This window comes from Rhincodon typus, chromosome 1 (assembly GCF_021869965.1).
Source record: "Rhincodon typus isolate 14 chromosome 1, sRhiTyp1.1, whole genome shotgun sequence".
Taxonomy (NCBI): domain Eukaryota; kingdom Metazoa; phylum Chordata; class Chondrichthyes; order Orectolobiformes; family Rhincodontidae; genus Rhincodon; species Rhincodon typus.
The window spans coordinates 67,350,980-67,370,355 of record NC_063332.1 but is presented as its reverse complement, the minus strand read 5'-3'; the positions used below and the strand labels follow the sequence as shown (position 1 = coordinate 67,370,355).

Sequence of the window (19,376 nt, the reverse complement as noted above, 5' to 3'; positions counted from 1 at the left end):
AGATTTCAATAACTATGGTTCTTAAAACTAGAAGTGAAGTTAAAACATTCCCCAGAACACTTCTGTCACTACTTTCTGGTGAGGGATACTTGTGATGAAAAAAGAACCCAGCAGGAAAAAGAAAATGGGCAGGGCTACAGAGAAAAGACAGGAGGATTTGCACCAGGTTAAAATGCTCAGACAGCCAGTACAACACTGTAACAATTCTGGAACTTTGTGAACAATTGCACAGCTTTTCAAAAGTTTTAATCCCCCCTCCAATGAACATTTCATATTTTGTTTCCAGCTACACAATGTCCCCAAGCTACCAACATAAAAGCGGTGTCACTATTTTAACTGAGAAACACAATTTCTCCATTAAGCTATGTACATTGGAGACTATTTTTGTAAATACATTTAAAGCTTTATTACATGCACATGAAATTGAAAGCAACTTTGAACTGATTTATTTTTTAAAAACTGCCTTGTTGATTTTACATTCATTGGTGTGAAGCTCACTAGGTGCAAGGGAATGGACTGTTTCCCATCTCAGGCAACATGAAGCACTGCCAGGTTTTGCATGATAAGATGCAAAGTAAAGCTCCCTGTACTATACCTCCACAATATACTTCATGAATGCACAATTTCTGCACTTGTGTGTGAGTTTTCCATTTCCCACACACTTGGTCTTGTTCAATAAGATCACCACAATGTTGTGCAATGTATGATGGATTCACACCCAATACAAAGTAAATTGAGACTGCCCACGCAAATTTAATTCATGCAAGAACTCTACAGCCAGTAAACAGAGAAAACCACCATCTCATCAATATATTGGATTACAAGGCATGTTCCAGAGGTGCAAAGGGCAGTGCATCAATCCACTCAATCTCCAGCGTTCACATTTTCCACGGTAGTATCAGCAGACTTCTTAAAATTATAAAATCTTCATACATTTTGGTTCATATTAGTATGGTGGTAGTCTTTCATGAATGAAAAAGCAGGTCACATCGTTAAAACAAAACCATTGGTCCACAGGAAGGGAACACCACTATGAGAAGGTACTTCTAGCTTTCTGGTTTCAGGTGTGAAAAGACCACACATACTTGTGCAATGTCATCATACTCATAAGTTCTTTTTAAAAATGTGTCCATCAATCGCAATCCTGAAATACTCTGAAAAGAGAATTGAACAAAATTATACATTGCAGGAAGTTTAAAGTAAACAGAACATCTCAAATGGTAATTATAAAGTTACTGCAAAATTTAGAGGCAGTGTTTTTATTTGGTTGCAAACATAACAGAAATTGTTTTGAAATGGCCAGCATTGGTTGCATGTGGCAGATAAAAGTAATACATAGCTATCCTGGCTCCTCAAACAAAATGTGTATTTTTCATTGAAAAAGAACAACTTTTCTTTAACGATGATGCTCATGTGCAATTAAACAGGATGCAAAAGTCAAACTGAGGGGCAGAGGTAATTTATTCACAGTTATCACATTTGGACCAGCTGCAAAGCAGAATCTCACAGTTTTATGAATACAAAAAGTACTTGTTTCTGCTCTCAGCCAAGGCTCACAGAGGACATAAATCAGTTCAAGTCCATACCACAGACTTGAGCACAAAAATAGGCAAACATTCCAGAGTTGAACACACAGCCCTGTTTGAGATGCCACTCATCATTTAAACAAGCCTCTGTTTGCACTCAGGTGACATGAAAGATACCATGGAACTATTTCAAAGAACAAGGTAGTTATCCCTATAATGCAGTGTGGAGCTGGAGGAACACAGCAGGCCAGGCAGCATCAGAGGAACAGGAAAGCTGACGTTTCGGGTTGGGACCCTTCTTCAGAAATTTCTGATTTTCTGGATTCAGGATTTTCTGAAGAAGGGTCCTGACCTGAAATGTCAGCTTTCCTGCTCCTCTGATGCGGCCTGGTCTGCTGTGTTCCTCCAGCTCCACACTGTGTTATCTCTGACTCCAGCATCGGCAGTTCTTTGTATCTCTGAGGTAGTTATCTCTGGTGTCTTGTCTAAAATTTATCCCTCAACAATTGCTAAAACAGGTTATCCAGTATTTTCAAATTGCTGTTTGCAGGAGTTTTTTTTTGTGCAAACCATTTTAATATTACAGCACTAACTACGTTTTCTAAGGTACTTTATTTCCAGGAAGCACTCTGGAATGTCCTGACATTGTAAAAGATGCTATATAATTACAAGTGTTCCTTACCATGAGAACACTGCTTTCCTAACTTAAGCTAACATTCATCAATATCAGTAAAAGAAATAATTTCAAAATTAAAAGAATATTACAATGTTATATGCGTATTCTGTGCTGAAAATAACATTCTGTATAAAATGGCAATAACAATAAATCTTGCAAACAGTTTTGTAGATTGTGAATAACGATCAACCTTAAAAAAAGTCTTCATTTAAAATAGGCTAATGATTTTGATTCAGTAATTGCACTGTTGACATCGAATAGTGAAATGGATCCAAGAAGCCATGAATACATGAATAAAAAGTTGTTACTGAAGAATCAAGCGGTTTGTGAAAACCAAATAATCCTCAGCTCTTAAACACTGTGGCTATCACAGATGTATTCACTAGCCCACCATTTCCAATAAAATCAAAAGAGTGAAATTGTGGCCTGTTGAGCAGACCACAGGTATAAATTTTCATGACAGTTGGCAATTTTTGAGCAAACTCTTGTTTTAACAACCAAAATGCAACTAATATATATCTTTAACATAATGAAATATCCCAAGGCACTATACAAAAGCATTATAAAATAAAGTGTGATTTTAAGTTACATAAGGAGATATTTGGTCAGATGGTCAAAAGCTTGGTTACAGAGGTTGTTTTAATGGGAGTTTTAATGAGGGACAGTAAAGCAGAGGTGTGTAGGGAAAATATTCCAGAAGGCAGATTGAGGCAACTGGAAACACTGTCATCAATGGTGGAGCAATTTGCAATGTATAGAGTCTACGATTACAGGGTAGGTATTTTGTAGAGTTGGGGGGCTGGACGAGATTACAGATATAGGGAGGGCACAAGGGGATTTTAAAACAAGGATGAGGAATTTTAAGGACCTTGTTTGACCGGGAAGTAAAGAAGGTCAGTGACCCAAAGAATGACTGGTATTTTAAGAGACAGGCAGAATTGTGGATGAGCTCAAATTTAGGGACGGTAAAATAGCCACTGTAGCCATGAATATGCAGTCTACTGGTAATAAAGGCATGACAGAGAGTTTCATCAGCAGATATACTGAGGCAGGCAAAGTTGGCCAATTTACAAAAGTTGATCCATGTAGTCTTTATGATAGCACAAATAGCAAGTCAGAAGGTCAAAAGGCTGCAAACAGACTGGTTTATTCTCAGACTGTTGCTGGGTTGCTGGGTAAAGTTGGTATCTAGGTTTGGAGCAAAATAGAAAGCAAATTTGTCAAGGTGATTTCACTTACTAAATTTCCTTTCTCTGACAGTCCTTTTTAAGTCTTACCTGTAAACCTTGCATGGAGGCCAATAGTTTGAGTGCAAGATGAAGAGAAGAATTTGGACTCAACTTTCCTAGCTGTCTTCCTGAAATGCCACACCAGTGGATTGCATTTGTATTGCACATTTCAAGCACCAGATCCATTGTCCTCTCGCTACTAGTAAAATGAAAACTGATTGAGATAGCTCAGTACAATATTGCACGTATTTGACTACATAAAAACAAAGGTTTCAATCACATCACATGCTTCTTTAGATACAGGATCCAAGACTGCTCACAGTATTCCAAATGCTGTCTGACCAGAACCTTATACAGCCTCAGCACTACATCTCTGCTCTTCTATTCTAACCCTCTTGAAATTAATGCTAACATTGCATTTGCCTTCCTAACTGTCAAGTGAACTCGCATGTTAACCAGAGGAGAATCCTGAACTGGGGGTCCTACATCCCTATGTGCTTCAGATTTCCGAAGCTTTTCCCCACTGATAAAATAGTCTACGCCTCTATTCTTCCGACCAAAGTGCATAATCTCACACTTTCCCCCATTGTATTCCATCTGCCACTTCTCCATTTAACCCTTGATCTCCTTACCAACCAAGAATCTATCCGTCTGTCTTAAATACACTTAATGATTTGTCCTTCAAAGCCTTCACAGAGTCACCACCCTGTGGCTGAAGGAATTCCTCATCTCAGTTTTAAAGAGTTTTCCCTTCAACCTGAGGCTGTACCCTCAAGTCCTAGTCTCTCCTACTCATGGAAACATCTTCTCCATATCCACTACATCCAGACTTCTCAGTATCCTGTACGTTTCAATCAGATCTCCCATCATCCTTCTAAACTCCAAGTACAGATCCAGAGTCCTTAACCACTCCTCATTTGACAAGCCCTTCATATCTGAGACCATTCCTCTGGACTCCCTCCAACACCATCTCATCTTTCCTTAGATACTGGGCCCAAAATGGCTCATAATATTCCAAATGTGGTCTGGCCAGAGCCTTATACAGCCTCAGCAGTACATTTCTGCTGTTGTATTCTAGCCCTCTTGAAATGAATGCTAACATTGCATTTGCCTTCCTAACCACCAATTGAACCAGCATGTTAATGTTAAGAGAAACTAGGACTCTTCTGAAGCCTTTCCCCATTTAGAAAATAGTTTACGCCTCTATACTTCCTATCAAAATGAAGAATCTTACACTTTCTCACATTGTATTCCATCTACCACTTCTTTGCTCACTCATCTATCATGCCCAAGTCTTTCTGTAGTTTCAACACACAAAGTTGCTGGAAAAGCCCAGCAGGTCTGGCAGCATCTGTGAAGGATAAAAACAGAGTTAACATTTCGGCTCCAGTGACCCTTCCTCAGAACATATGGAAGAGTCCCCAGACCCGAAACATTAACTCTGTTTTGTCCTTCACAGATGCAGCCAGACCTGCTGGGCTTTTCCAGCAACTTTGTTTTTGTTCCTGATTTATAGCATCTGCAGTTCTTTTGGTTTTTCTTTCTGTAGTTTCCCTGCTTCCTCAACACTACCTGTCCTCCACAAATCCTTGCGTCATCTGCAAACTTAGCAACAATGCTCTCAGTTCCTTAGTCCAGATCATTAAAACGATTATTTTTGGTCCTAACACTGACCCCTATGAAACTCCACTAGTCGCCAGCTGCCATCCTGAAAAAGACCTCTTTATCCCTACTCTCTGCCTTCTGCCAGTCAGCCAATCCTTTATCCATGCTAGTACCTTGCCCCTAACATCATGGACTCCTATCTTATTTAGCAGCCTTCTGGAAATCAAAATAGATTACATCCACTGGCTTTCCTTTGTCTAGCTTGCTCATTACCTCCTCAAAGAATTCTAACGATTTGTCAGGCATGACCTCCCCTTCACGAAGCTATCCTATTTTCCCATGCACTTCCATGCACTCTGCAACCTCATCCTTAATAAAGGACCCGAAAATCTTACAAATGACCAAGGTTATGGCTAACAGGCCTATAGTTTCTTATCTTCTGTCTCCTTCCCTTCTCAAATCAAGGGTGTTACATTAACCATTTTCCAGTCCTCTGAGATCCTCCCTGACTCCAGCAATTCCTGAAAGGGATTCCTTCACCTTCAGAACCCTAATCAAGTCTCTGTCATTACACATCCCCAGAAAATGGTAGAAATATGGAACAGCAGCATCTGTGAAGAAAAATCAGAGTTAACCTTTCGGGTCTCGTGACCCTTCCTCAGATGCTGCCAGACCTGCTGAGCTTTTCCAGCAACTTCTGTTTTTGTTCCTGATTTACAGCATCCACAGTTCTTTCGGTTTTTATTTACAAATATGGAACACACTGCTTGAGAGGGTGGTAGAGGCAGGTACTTTTGAAATATTTAACAGGCATCTGAACAAATACTTAAAATGCCAAGGCATAGTAGGCTATTGACCAATAAATGGGATTTGTGTCAGTTGCCGGTTGCTCATCGGCATGGACACGATGGGCTGAACCTATGCAACATCAAAAGTTGAAAAATATTTATCCTATCTTTCAGGAGACATTGTTTTTAAGTCATTAATATGCATCTTACTGAGGCCAATCATTTCAGATTTCTTCCTTCCAGACACATTCATGCGACATTAGAAATGCTAACACATTGGGAGGAAATCTACAGATCTCCTTGAACATCTGTCTGAATTAGCCCGAATACCTATCTAAAGGAACAGGAACCAGTGTGCCCACTTATTGAATGAGCACACATACCTTGATATCTTCAGATCAGCATCCAGACTGATCCAGGATGCCAATGCCTTTATTAGTTTACAAAACTGCACCCATGATATGCAACAAGAACACCTCAATAGGAAAATTAATAACATGAGACTCAGATGATAGATATCCACAGGAATTATAACTAATGATGAAAGTAATTTTATTTACCGGAAGATAACTATTTTTAAATTATGTGGGTGACTATTTACTTGGCTCTGGACTCTCCATTTAGTATTTTGGAAATGAGGTAAAATTAAGGATAACCCTGTATTTAGGATATTGTAAAATTTCACTTTCTTGCAGAGAGCACATTATTCAAGGTCTCCACACTCCGTGAAAGGTCACTTGGCTGATGTCAGCTACAGAGGCTCCATAGGAAATCACTTTTCATTGAGTGTGGATGGCTCAGAATCACAGAATTATTATGGTGCAGGTGGTGGCCATTTGGCCCATCACGCTCGCCCCAGCTCTCAAACGAGTATCACTACAATGCCAATTGTCTGCTTTCTCTCCTAACCTTGTATATTGTTTTCCATTCAAACAATCCTCCACTACCCTCTTGAATGCCTCAACTGAACTTCCTCCACCACATTTCCAGGCAGTGCATTCCATGCCATAACTACTCTCTGAATGAAAATGTTTTTTCTCACATCACCCATACTTCTTTTGCACATAGTTATAAATCTGCCCCCTCTTCTTCTTGTTCCTTTTATGAGCAGAACAGTATCTGCCTATCTACTTTGTCCTGTTGCGAATGATTTTGCAAACTTCTATCAAATTTCGCCTCAGCTTTCTTCTCTCTAAGCAGAACATTCCCAACTTCAATCTATACCTACTTCCATTTCAGCACCAATTCTTTTATTTTCTTTGTCACTCTCTCAAATGCATTCATCTCTTTTCTATAACATGGCACCCACAACTGCACACAGTACTTCAACTGAGGTCAAACAAATGTCTTATCTACAAGTTCAACGTCACCTCCTTGCTCTTGTACTGTGTCCCCATCAAAAAAAGCTCAGGACACTGCATGCTTTATAAACTGCGCTCTCCATTTCTCCCGCCACCTTCAATGATCTGTTTAGCTATGCACACAAGTACCTCAGCTCCTGCACCACCTGTAGAAATGTATCCCTTATTTTAAACTGTATTTCAACCTTCTTCCTACCAACATGCATTACTTCACACTTTTCTACATAAAACTTCATCTGATACCTATCTGCTCATTCCACAAACTTGTGAATGTTCTTTTGAGATTACACACTGTCATCCTCACAGTTTACAATTCTCCTTTTTTTGTGCGTCAACTGCAAACTTTGAAATAGTTACCTTCACACCAAAATGCAGATCAATCAAATAAATAAATCATCAGAATATGTTCAGAAAAGCAAAACCCCCAATCTCAAACCCTGGGTATTTCCATTACAAATCTTCCTCCAGTACAAAAAACATTCATTGACCATTACTCGCTTTCCTATCCCTTAGCCAATTTTGTATCCACATTGCTGCTGTCCCTTTTATACAATAACCTATAACTTTCCTCAAGTCTGTTGTGTGACACTATCAAAAACCTTCTGGAAATCCATGTAAACAACACCAACACCGGTACCCTCACTGAGGTTGTCTATTTTTGCAAAAGTATACTTTATTCATCATAAATTCATAAGTTATCTGTGGATATGTACAAATGGCAAAAAAAAGCTCAGTCCAGACTTTGCAGAAAATAGAGTGGGATTTTGACATTCCTCAGCTGCAACAAAATTGCATTTTTTAAATATGTAGAGGTACTATTTACATTCCCAATAAGGCAACGAGGGGATCTGAAAATTTCTGTTACCATTTCAAAAAAACTTCAGTAAGTTAGTTAAACATAACTTGCTCTTTAGAAATTCATGCTGTCACTTCCTAATCAATCCATCTTTTCTCATGTGACTACTAATTCTATCCTGAATAATTGTTTCTAAAGCTTCCACACCGCAGAAGTTAAACTGATCGGTGTATAATTGCTGGCATTATTTTTACAAACTTCCTTGAATGAAGGCCGCAATGTTTACAATTCTCCAGTCTTCTGCACCCCCCACCCCCAAAAGTCCAGGGAAGATTGAAAGATGATAGCCATGTCCCTGCAACTTCTACCTTCACTTCCTTCAAAAGCCTTGGATGCATCTCATCTGGCCCCAGTCCCTTGTTATCTCTAAGTACCAATAGTTTATCCAACACTTCTTCCTGAACAATTCTGAACCCTTCTAGTGATAGCATTTCCTCCTCTGTCACCATGCCTCCTCTTTTGTAAAGACAGATTTAATATGTTCATTTAAGATGTCTGCTATGTCCCCTGGCTCCACATGTAAATCCCCTTTTTGGTCTCTAATCAGACTAGTCCTTTTTAACCCGTTAATTTATTACTGATATGCTTACTGAAGGATGCAAATAGCAAATAGGTGATAACTCTGCAGGAACAGGAAAAAAAAAGTTCGAGCATAGTCTTGTAAGAATTTTCATCTTTAACTTTAGACTTCGGTGGAGGAGCAAACCTCAACATTTCATAATGGAAATATTCTCCCTTTAATTAGCAAAATTCCATGCAAAGTCACATTCCACATGCATTAGCCATCTTACTATTACCTGCAATTAGTTATTTTACACGTAACTTCAAAAGGTTCTTCAAGGTTCACAGTATCTGGAATCATCTCCAAGGAAAGTCTTACATCACCATATCCAGGGGCCTGAAATAAAACCATGAGAAGCATGGGACTTTGAAGAGGAAAAATTAAAATCTGTTTCATTATCCTTCTGAACAAAAGATCAGAAAAAAAAACTTAAACACACAGCATCTGTAACAAGAATTCCAAATCTTCAGAACAGAACATCCCTCAGATACATATTCTTTAACATCCCATAGTTGTGAAGGTTCATGACCAATGAATTCTCAGGTGAAGTATAAAGTAGAAGTATTGGTGTCAACTAAACATAGACAAGATGTGGTGAAGGAGAAACTTTGAATGGTTCTCCAGTTAACCTGACTGAAAGTCACCAAATGTGGCTGGTTCAGGTGCATCTGAAAAACCCAACATGCTGCTTGCTGTAAGATGTAAAACACGGCTAAGATACCAGAGGCTGGTCTGCAGCCACAGAATTGTTTTTCAACACAAATCACCATTTTCAAGAGGCAGACCAAAAAGAAGACATAAACGTAGAACAACACATTGCAGGTATTTCACCAATACAATCAAGACCAAGGAAGGCCATAATGTAGTTGTCACACCACTGGACTGGTAACGTGGAAGCCCGGGCTAATATTTTTAGGATAAAACCAGAAAGAGCTAGAGAAACTCAGCAGATCTGCCAGCATTGGTGAAGAGAAAGCAGGGTTAACATTCTGAATACAATGATGCTTTTTCGGAACTGTTGGGGAGGACAAGAATGGCAGGAACTAATGTTCTGAGGACATGAGTTAGAATCCCACCACGGCAGATAGTGAAATTTGAATTCAATAAAATCTGGAGTTAATAGTTAACCTAATGGTACCATGTAATTGTTGGTAATAATCAGAAAAAGAAACCCATGTGCTAGTTTAGGTCAAATAATCTGCCATCCTTACCTGGCATGTTACTCTAAACCCACTGTGATGTGGTTGCTAATTAACTGTTTTCTGATGGTATAAGAGCCATTCAGTTGTACCAAACTGTTACAAATTCTAAACAAAGGATTGTAACTAGAGAGGCAACCTGGCATCCACCAGGCATCTGAAACAAAAATGGCAAATACAGTCCTGCCGACCACGAAATGACGTCCTTACCAACATCTGACGGCTTGTACCAAAATTGAGAGAACTGTCCCACAGTCCAATCAAACATGGTCCAACATTGTCTGTTTGAAAGATTATGGCTATGCCACAGACACCACAACCATCATATCTGGGTATGCCTTGTCCCACCTGCCCACCAGACGTGGTGACACAATGAAATACTGCTGGAAAGGAGTTGGCCTGGAAGTTCTCAACATTGACGCCAAAAAGCTATGGAATCTCATAATATCAGAGCAAACACAGGCAAGGAAACCTCCTGCCGAGTACCACGTGCTATGTACAACACCCCCCTGCTCCACTTCCTTGGCTGAACAATCAGACCATATTGAATACGATACATTATGGCTCAGTTGCACCACTACTGACCAAAACTGGTTGAATCCTAAAGGACACAGCTGTTAGACTGTGTGTGCAGGAAATGATGATGGAAGAGAGAGACAAGAGGGAAAAATCCACTTGATCTCGTCCTCACCAATCCATCTGTCACAGGTGCGCCCGAACAGGAAGGTATCAGTAAGCCTGACTACCACAATCCTTGTGGAGACGAAATGCTGCCTGCACAGTGAGGAATCCCTCCACTGTTTTGCTTTGATACTGTGAGACAAATAGGTCAGACTTTGAACAGGTCTAGAAACTCACAACTTGGCATCCATGAGGTGGGGCATCAGCAGCAGAGTCATATTTAACCACACTACGCAATCTCATGGCCCAGCATATCCCCCACTCTACCATTACCATTGAACCAGGAGGTGCACCAGCCTTACCGAAAAGAAAAAGGTATCAACCTCGTGAAGCTATAACACAAGACTACTTGCATGCCAAACAGTTGAAGCAACAAGTGATGGACAGGGCTAAGCAATCACCCTCCCAATGAATCAGATCTAAGCTCTGCAGTCATGCTACTCCTGGTCATGAATATTGGTGCACAATAAAACATCAACACAAAGGAAGTGGAGACTCTACAAATTTCACTATCCTCAACAATGGGTGGCCCAGTATATAAGTGAAAAAGACAAGGCTAAGCTATTGGTATCCACCTGAAAGCAGAGGTGCTATATGGATGATCCATTAAGGCTTCGTCCAGAGGTGCCATGGATGCCAGTTTTTAGCCAAGTCAATTTTTTAAAAAATTCATACATAGAATGAGGGCACCGCTGGCTAGGGTAGCATTTGTTAATTGCCCAGAGGGCAGCTGAGTCAACCACATTGTTGTGGGTCTGGTATCACATGTAGACCAGTCCAGGTAAGGATGGCAGCTTCCTTCCTAAAAGGATATCAGTGAAGCAGATGGGATTTTCCAACAATAGACAATGGTTTGTGGTCATCATTGGACTCTTGATTCCAGATATTTATTGAATTCAGATTCCACTATCTGCCACGGCAGTGTTCGAAACAAGTCTCCAGAACATTACCTGAGTCTCTGGATTAACAGTCCAGCAATAATACCACAAGACCATTGCCTCCCCTTACTCCACATGATGTCAATAAACTCAAGGCAGGATACTGCAAAGGCTATGGGGCCCTGACAATATTCTGGCGATAGTTCTGAAGACTTGCGCTCTAGAACTTGCCACACTCCTAGCTGTTCTAGCCATTTTCTTAAAAGGGGAATTATAAATGAAGGAAAATGACACTTTTAATATGAATACCCTATTATTAAAAGTCGACACTCACTACAATGGATTAGATGTTAAATTTTTTTCCTTTAGTGAACACAGAGCCTGAGCCAACACTAACTTCATAGAAATTAATAACCACAGCCTTTCATACAATAGAATTTTGACTAAATGGATTATTCTGAAGAAAACTAAATTGTGCACATTTACGAACCATTCGTTGCAACTGACTTGTTTGCAACCGTCCTCTTTCACCCAAGTTTGTTTTCCACACTATGTCCAATTTTCCAATTACTGTGACGCCCTTGATGACCCCAGCCTTCTCTGCAAATTCAGGCTTAGGTTTGAGACAGTATAGATATTGTCGTGTGTCCATAGGTTGCAAGTAGGTCATCTTCCCAAATGTGGAGCAGCTGAAAAGAACAGAAGCATGTCAATGACAAAATGTGGTGTAATTTATCTTCATAAAGAAGTTGAAGTCATTTTACAGCAGAAAAACAGTCTATTCAGTGCAAGAGGCATATACCATTGTTTATTTTCCATACAAGTGTCTTCCTATCTTATTTCATCCTATCCTAGGACCACGTTCACCTTTTCTTTTCTCCCTTACGTACTTGTATGATTCCTAGCCCACGTCTTAACAGAATTTACAATATGACAATAGCACGTCACATTTTACAATATTTAAAGAATTGGTGTAGTATATCCCATTTGGAGTATTATTTCTCACCAAGTAGATAGTTATCGATGTATGCAGAACAAACAAATATTTAATGCAATCATTAAAAGTTCTTCCAATGAACAAGACCTTGTATCTGTCTATGTTGAAATTATTTTATGAAATATTCACCCATTCTGCAAGTTTGCTAATACCTTCTTCCAAGGTATTGCAGCCTGCTTCTTTTTGGAATACTAGCTCCCACCCAGCACTCTCATGTTATTTGAAAATTTTGAAGTTGCATTTTTGATTCCAAAGTCTACACTGTTAACAGTGTCAAGGGTTACAGGGAGAAGGCAGGGGAATAGAATTGAGAAATATATCAGCTTTCATCAAACGGCAGAACAGACTTGATGGGCCAAATAGGCTAATTCTGCTCCTACTTCTTATGGTCTTATGGAGAATTCCCTGGAAACGTTCAATCTGCACTCTTGAATATAGGTACAACAGTATAATGTTAGCTATCTGTTAGTCCTTTGACACTATACCTTATACTAACAAATTCAAAAATACGTTACATTGTTGATGCTATCTCTTCCCAAGTTCTTTTAACCTGTACAGAAGCAAATTACCTGGACAATGGGCTTTATCCTCAAATTTGATTAATTTATATACCATTTAACCTCTTTATTTGAAATGCAGTTATAGCATTTTAATTAAAGTATCCTTTACACACATGTTCAACCCCTGAACATCTTTGTACTCAATCAAGTTTGGCTTCCAATGTTCTCCTTTCATGTTTCTTTTACTTTAAGCTAATTTCATTTCTGTACATAATTGTTTAAAGCCCTGCCACCTCCTAAAGATCTGGATATAAAACTAAACAAATTAATTTAAATTATATGCTCAAATTTAAGAACTGCAAGCCCAAATAGGATGGTACGTGCTATTTTAAACACAATACATGTTTATTTCCTTCTCCCTTCACATGAAGAAAAATGATTCAGGTCAAAATTGTCTATAGAGCATGCTGAGAAGTCTGCACTTCAGGTACTTATCCCTGTTTGAAATGTCTCCGCTTTCAGAGTTATGCTTAGATAAACCAGGATGTGGACTGAGCCACATGTATGACAAGGTATAACTACATAAAACAGTATGAAATTAAAAGCTAATTCTGTGATGTCACTTTACACCAGAATATAGTAGAGTTTCTACTGCTACAATTGCTGCGACGTTGTGCCGAACATGATGTCAAATTAAACTAATCTCTTGTGCCTGCATTTGGTCCATATCCCTGCATTCCTTGCACATTCATGAGCTCATCTAAAAGTCCCTTAAACGCTCTTATTGTATCTGCCTCCAACACCACCCCTGTGGTGGTGAACTAATAAGTGTCAACCAGAAAGCACGTTAGATTTAATAGTTTTGTTCCAAAATGAGACTACACTTTTTGAACCAATTCAGGATTTAAACAAAGCATAGTCATGTCAACATTCTATTGAACGTCATTTCAGTTTGACAAATGCTATCATTTATGAGATCAATAATTTGATATTGAATCAGTCATGACTAGGTGATGAACCTCAAGAATAGCTGTCATTGCTGTGAATAGTGATTAATTGAAACATCTAGTGGTGATGATAAGGAACAGTGTGCCTCTGTATAAGACATAAATATACACCATAACAATATGTAACCATGGTTTCAAAGAACGGTCTGGACATAACTGTCTTGAGAAAGTTATGCTTCATAGTTACTTTTTATTCATTTTTGAAATCTGGGTATCACTGGCTAGGCCAGCATTTATTGCCCATTACTTAATGCATTTACTAACTGTACAAAATTGATAGATGCATTGCAATATGCAAAAGTGAGTGGAAGTCTTAGCATCAGAAACCAACCATTACAAACAGGAATATGTGCTGCTGCTCATCAAATTTCATAGGACTTGAAGCTACTCAACTCTAGTCGCCACATTACATGAAGGATGTGGAGACTTGTTAGAGGGTACAAGCTATAAGGAGGGGCTGGAAGAACTCAGGTTCTCTGGAATGGCAGAGGCTGAGGGGAAATTTGATACAAGTCTATAAAATTATGAGATGCATAGATAGGGTTTACGTTTAGAATCTTTTTCCCTGAGTTGAAATGTCTACTGCTAGGAAACATGCATTTAGGTGGTGGGGAGGTGTTCAAAAGAAATGTGAGGGGCAAGTTTTTTTTTTACAGAGTGTGATAGGAGCCTGCAATGCACTAGCAGGGGTGGTGGTGGAGGCAGATACAATAGGAGCGTTTAAGGGACTTTTAGATGAGCTCATGAATGTGCAAGGAATGCAGGGATATGGACCAAATGCAGGCACAAGAGATTAGTTTAATTTGACATCATGTTCGGCACAACATCGCAGCAATTGTAGCAGTAGAAACTCTACTATATTCTGGTGTAAAGTGACATCACAGAATTAGGATTTGTAGCGAATAGTGATACAAAAGCAAAAGTAACTCATGTTGCCAAGGAAAGTGAATTTATAATTAAATGCACAGGACCATGATGACAAGGGTTTTTTTTTACCCTTATCAGTCATTCAAACATAACTTGCAAGTTCTTACACTTAGGCTTTAAAGGTACTATTTTTTCCACCTGTATCACAGCAATGGAACTCTACAACACGAATCTCCAGAGTGAACAGTCCATCAAGAGAGAATATCAGCTAAGATCAAAACTGTTTTAGTGAATATTCAATTAAAAATTGAATCAGATTTTCAATATTTTAAAAAGCTCTGATTTTAAAAAGTGTCAAGTACCATAACGGAGAATCATCAAATCGAGTCAATTTTATTGAAATATTTTGAGGAGTTATAACAAGTATCTGAAAATTCCTTCCTCCCATCACTGCTACTCAGAAGAACTAAGAATGCTGGAACTAAAACATTACCTTCAATCATGTAACATCAAGATACTCACTTCATAGTCTTACGGCTACAAGTTCCAAAAAGAGGAACATGAACTTTAAGTTGTGTCAAGAATTCTTACACAACTCCAAGTTAAAACATCATGTTTCACTAATTTTTAAATTTGCTGCACATCGCCTTCTAATTAGCTGAACAGAAAAACTGGTAAACGCCACAGTGCTTTTAGAAAAAGGGAACAGCTATCAAAAAATTATACAGGCAGGCATTAAAAAAACAAAAACAGAAATTACTGGAAAGGCTCAGCAGGTCTGGCAGCATCTGTGGAGAGAAATCAGAGTTAATGTTTCAGGTGAAGTGACCCTTCCTCAGAACTTTGCCAGACCTGCAGAGCTTTTCCAGCAATTTCTATTTTTGTTTCTGAATTACAGCATCCGTGTTTTTATTAGACATTAAAGAAAAGCGGAGTTGAATACACAATTTTAAATCATCATTTAACATAGACAGTAAAAGTTACACAAATAGCAAGATAATATAAAAAAGGAACCTGATGGATCATAACTATAAACTTAATAATTCATTCTTACCTGCTCCCTCTTGTATTGACAGTGTTCAGTTCGGTTACATTATACATTATGGATGGCTCGAGAGAAACCTTTTCCATGTACATTGGTGTAGTTGTGATATTCTGTATCTGAGCTTCAAGAAAGACTTCATCTGTCTGAATAGGGGGAGAAAAATATCTTGTAAACAAAATCATACCAGATCATAAGATTTAACCCAAATATTACAAGTAGTTCATGCCTCAGAATCATAGGGCAGGTAATCAATAAAGGAAAGCAGAAGCATTATTCCAAGAAATATCTTACTCATATCTATATTAGTTTATTAATGTAATTATTGCAATGGATTTGGGATAAACTTTTTTTTATATATTACGAATAATTAGGGTATTAAACATTAATTGGAACTGACCATGAAGAATCCTTTTTGAAAAAAAGGGTTCTCAGTGGTTGAATAATGCACATCACTTACTCTCCCCCTTTTAACATAAACAAATCAAAATACTAGATAAAATACGGTGGATGCAAACTACTCAATGTGTGAAATGAGTTACTAAGTTACAGTAAACAAGGAAACAATAGGTGAAGTATATGAGGTGGCATTTATGCTAACAAAGGTCATTTCAGTCTAATTCTATTTGCTTTGACAATAGCAGCTGGCAGTATTTTTACTGAGATACACTTCTGAATGTATAATGATTTATTAACCAGCCAAGTTTTCTTTCTTAATTTGGGGAGAAAAGGGAGAAAAATAAAGTTGCTGTGAATTTTTTTTTGTTTTATTAACAACTTAACCATTGATTTCCTTCACATTTAGAATCTGTTAGTTTAGATTATGGCACAGGTTAGCTAAATCAGAACAAACAACTCATTTTATTTAATCTAGACCTAAGACTCAAAATTTTGCAAAGTTCTTTTATTACAATGGACGACTTTAAGAAAATTATGAAATTAGCCTTTTAATATTTGCTTCACGTTACTAGCATATAGCAAATGTTTACTTTTTTGCAGACATCAGAAGGGGGTACAGTGAGCAAGGAGGGGTAAAAGTTATTCAGTGATTTATTCTTTGTTCTTTACACAAATGACACATGTTGATTAATTAAAAACAAAATAAAAGGGTTTTGCATTCCACTGTTCTATAATGTGGATTGATTATTTAAAGGAGTTTATAAAACACACACATTATGCAACAAAAAATTATTAAATTTCTTATCTACGGAACTGGATAGCATTCTAGTTGACATCCTATCCTCTTGCTGCATGCAAATCTATAATTCGAAAGTAAAAGCTTAGATGGGATTTGCATAAAGTTGGCAATGTAAGCAAAAGAATATGTGAAGTAAAAAACTAATTAAATGGGCATGAGAGACACTATTCTGTAACTGGGACTTTGGATGTTAGGCAAAATAAATGCAAACTTTACTGTGCACTTAGTGAATCTAGGTGGAAAGTATATTTAAAATGGGCAGAGTCATAAATGGCCTAAACAGCCTCCCAAGTGTCAACAATTATCTGGAGGAAGATACAATTAATAATCAGGAAGAGCATGGAAAGTACAAGTGGGGATTAAAAAGTTAATATGGAAGGGATCGAAATGCTACAAGCAAAGATTAGCACGCAACATATATAAAAAATCCAAGAGGTTATCTCAGGAAGAAAAATTGGGCCTGTTAAGGTCCCAAAGCAATATCTTTATGTAGCAGCAGAGAAAATGGAAAAAAAAATATTTTATAGAGAAGATATGTTAAATTTGCACTATTGAAAGTTGGTGTAGTGAAAGATGCTGGAAGCTGATTCCATAAATACCTTTAAAGGAGTTGGAGAGAGATTGGAGGATGAGGAACCTATTAATGGGTTATGGACACAAAGAAGGGATTTGGGACAAAGCTCACTTCATCTTCCAGCGTCACCATAGATATTAGCCTTCTTTTACACTTTAAGTTTCCATAATTCTAACAAATTTAATCATTACTTTTGCAATTTAAATCACGTTAGTGTCCAATAATGGCTAGATGTATTTGTATATCAAACGCAATCACTTCACAGATGCAACAATTTGCTAAATTATACTATCCAGAGACTGGTTCTAATGAAAGGTCATTCACTTGAAATGCTAACCATGAGTCACCCTGCACATCGGAGGGATATGGGCAAACTAGTTTAGATTGGGATCATGGTCAGCAATGGACTGGTTGGACCAAAGGGTCTGTTTCAATGCTGTACGATTCTATGACTCTATATGCTGCCTGATCTGCTGTTTCCAGCACATTCATCTATAATTTGTTATGGGGAAGGAAAAGGGAACTCTTGTTGATTTTAGTCGGTTCTATTCAAATACTAGAACATATGCAAGATGTCAATGGTATTGCTGACAAAATTTCACAGCTTACGGTGTTCCATTTTTGATTTCTATTCAAAACCATGAATGTTTTGACATTGGTTATACCTAATTTTTTAACATGTTCATCTCCCAAACCTGATTTTTAAAATGTCACTTCGACAAAACATTCTCCAACAAATCCATTGCTCAAAACTCTTTACTTTTATGTTGTTTACCTTTTTACTCAGCAGGTTCTTTTTAAGCAAGCTTGGATGATAGGATTAGTGACATAATGGAAAAGCATAAATTTGTTACAATACAGTCAAGCCTCTTAAAAATTAACTTTTCGGATTTCAAATAGTTGTTTACTGAAGTTAAATTGAAGACAATTCAGTAAAATAGACATTAAATGAACAAAATATAATCTGCAGTCAAATTTTCAAAGTCATCATTTGAGAGACAATCCCTTTCATAGTAATTTCAATTTCGACCAATGCTTCTCCATTATCTTTCTGCATATTTAGCCAGTGTTAATTACAGCAATCATGATTATGTTGTAATTAAATCAAAACACAAAGTAGCAATAAATAAAAAATTACCACAGAACTGAGGTCACTCTAATAGGGGAAAAAAATTAAAAAAAAGCAAACATTATTAGAGAAATAAGGGTTAAATGTTAAAGAAAAGATAATCCACTTTACCTAAATATTTCATGAAAAGCTTAATCATCTTCTTCATTATGTTCCCAATATACTAGCAGTATGGAAAAAAAGTGTCAAAGCAATCACCCACGAGTGAGATAAACTAAATAAATGTACATTCGTCAGGCTAGCCTTTTCAATATAGTCCAAACAAAGGCCAACCATTCTAGGGGACATGAAGCCAATTATAATACATTTTTAAAAACTAGTTTCAAAATTATTTATAAAATTTGTGCAATACAGTTTAAATAAGTCTAGAAATAGAAAGAAAGAATTTGGGTGAGTACGTTCTATTAAATGTCATGAAGGAGAGTATGTACAGAATTATTTCTACCCCTGGAAAGTATAAGGAAGAAGATTTGCATAAATATGCTATCAAATAAGTGTTACTGCTTCTCACAAAGACTTAGTCAAAATAAGGAAAACTTTATGTTGAAAATGGTTGCACATAAACCTTTTGCTTGATTACATATTGTGTGCAAAAATATCTAGAGTAAGGAACCACTGATTTGACTTCAATACTGCTGAGTTACAAAAGAATACAGTAAGTATTCCATTCAGCCTCTCATCCCTTGATAGGATATTCCTAA

At 37.7% G+C, this 19,376-nt stretch overlaps 1 protein-coding gene across 4 annotated transcripts in view; it reads right to left on the bottom strand.

Annotated features, from left to right (window-relative positions):
• Window positions 1-733: 733 nt before the first annotated feature.
• Window positions 734-19,376, bottom strand: part of trappc13 (trafficking protein particle complex subunit 13) — a 65,857-nt gene continuing 47,214 nt past the window's right edge. The window contains exons 8-13 of one of the 4 annotated variants that reach the window (XM_048603451.1): window positions 18,685-18,702; window positions 15,787-15,920; window positions 11,852-12,050; window positions 8,839-8,939; window positions 3,480-3,630; window positions 734-1,154 (exon numbers count right to left, since the gene is read on the bottom strand). In XM_048603451.1, coding sequence (XP_048459408.1) covers window positions 1,047-1,154; window positions 3,480-3,630; window positions 8,839-8,939; window positions 11,852-12,050; window positions 15,787-15,920; window positions 18,685-18,702 — 711 coding nt within the window. In that variant the 3' untranslated portion in view covers window positions 734-1,046. The remainder of the gene's footprint in view (window positions 1,155-3,479; window positions 3,631-8,838; window positions 8,940-11,851; window positions 12,051-15,786; window positions 15,921-18,684; window positions 18,703-19,376) is intronic. The other 3 variants (XM_020532782.2, XM_048603466.1, XM_048603471.1) reach the window with 3 other exon arrangements.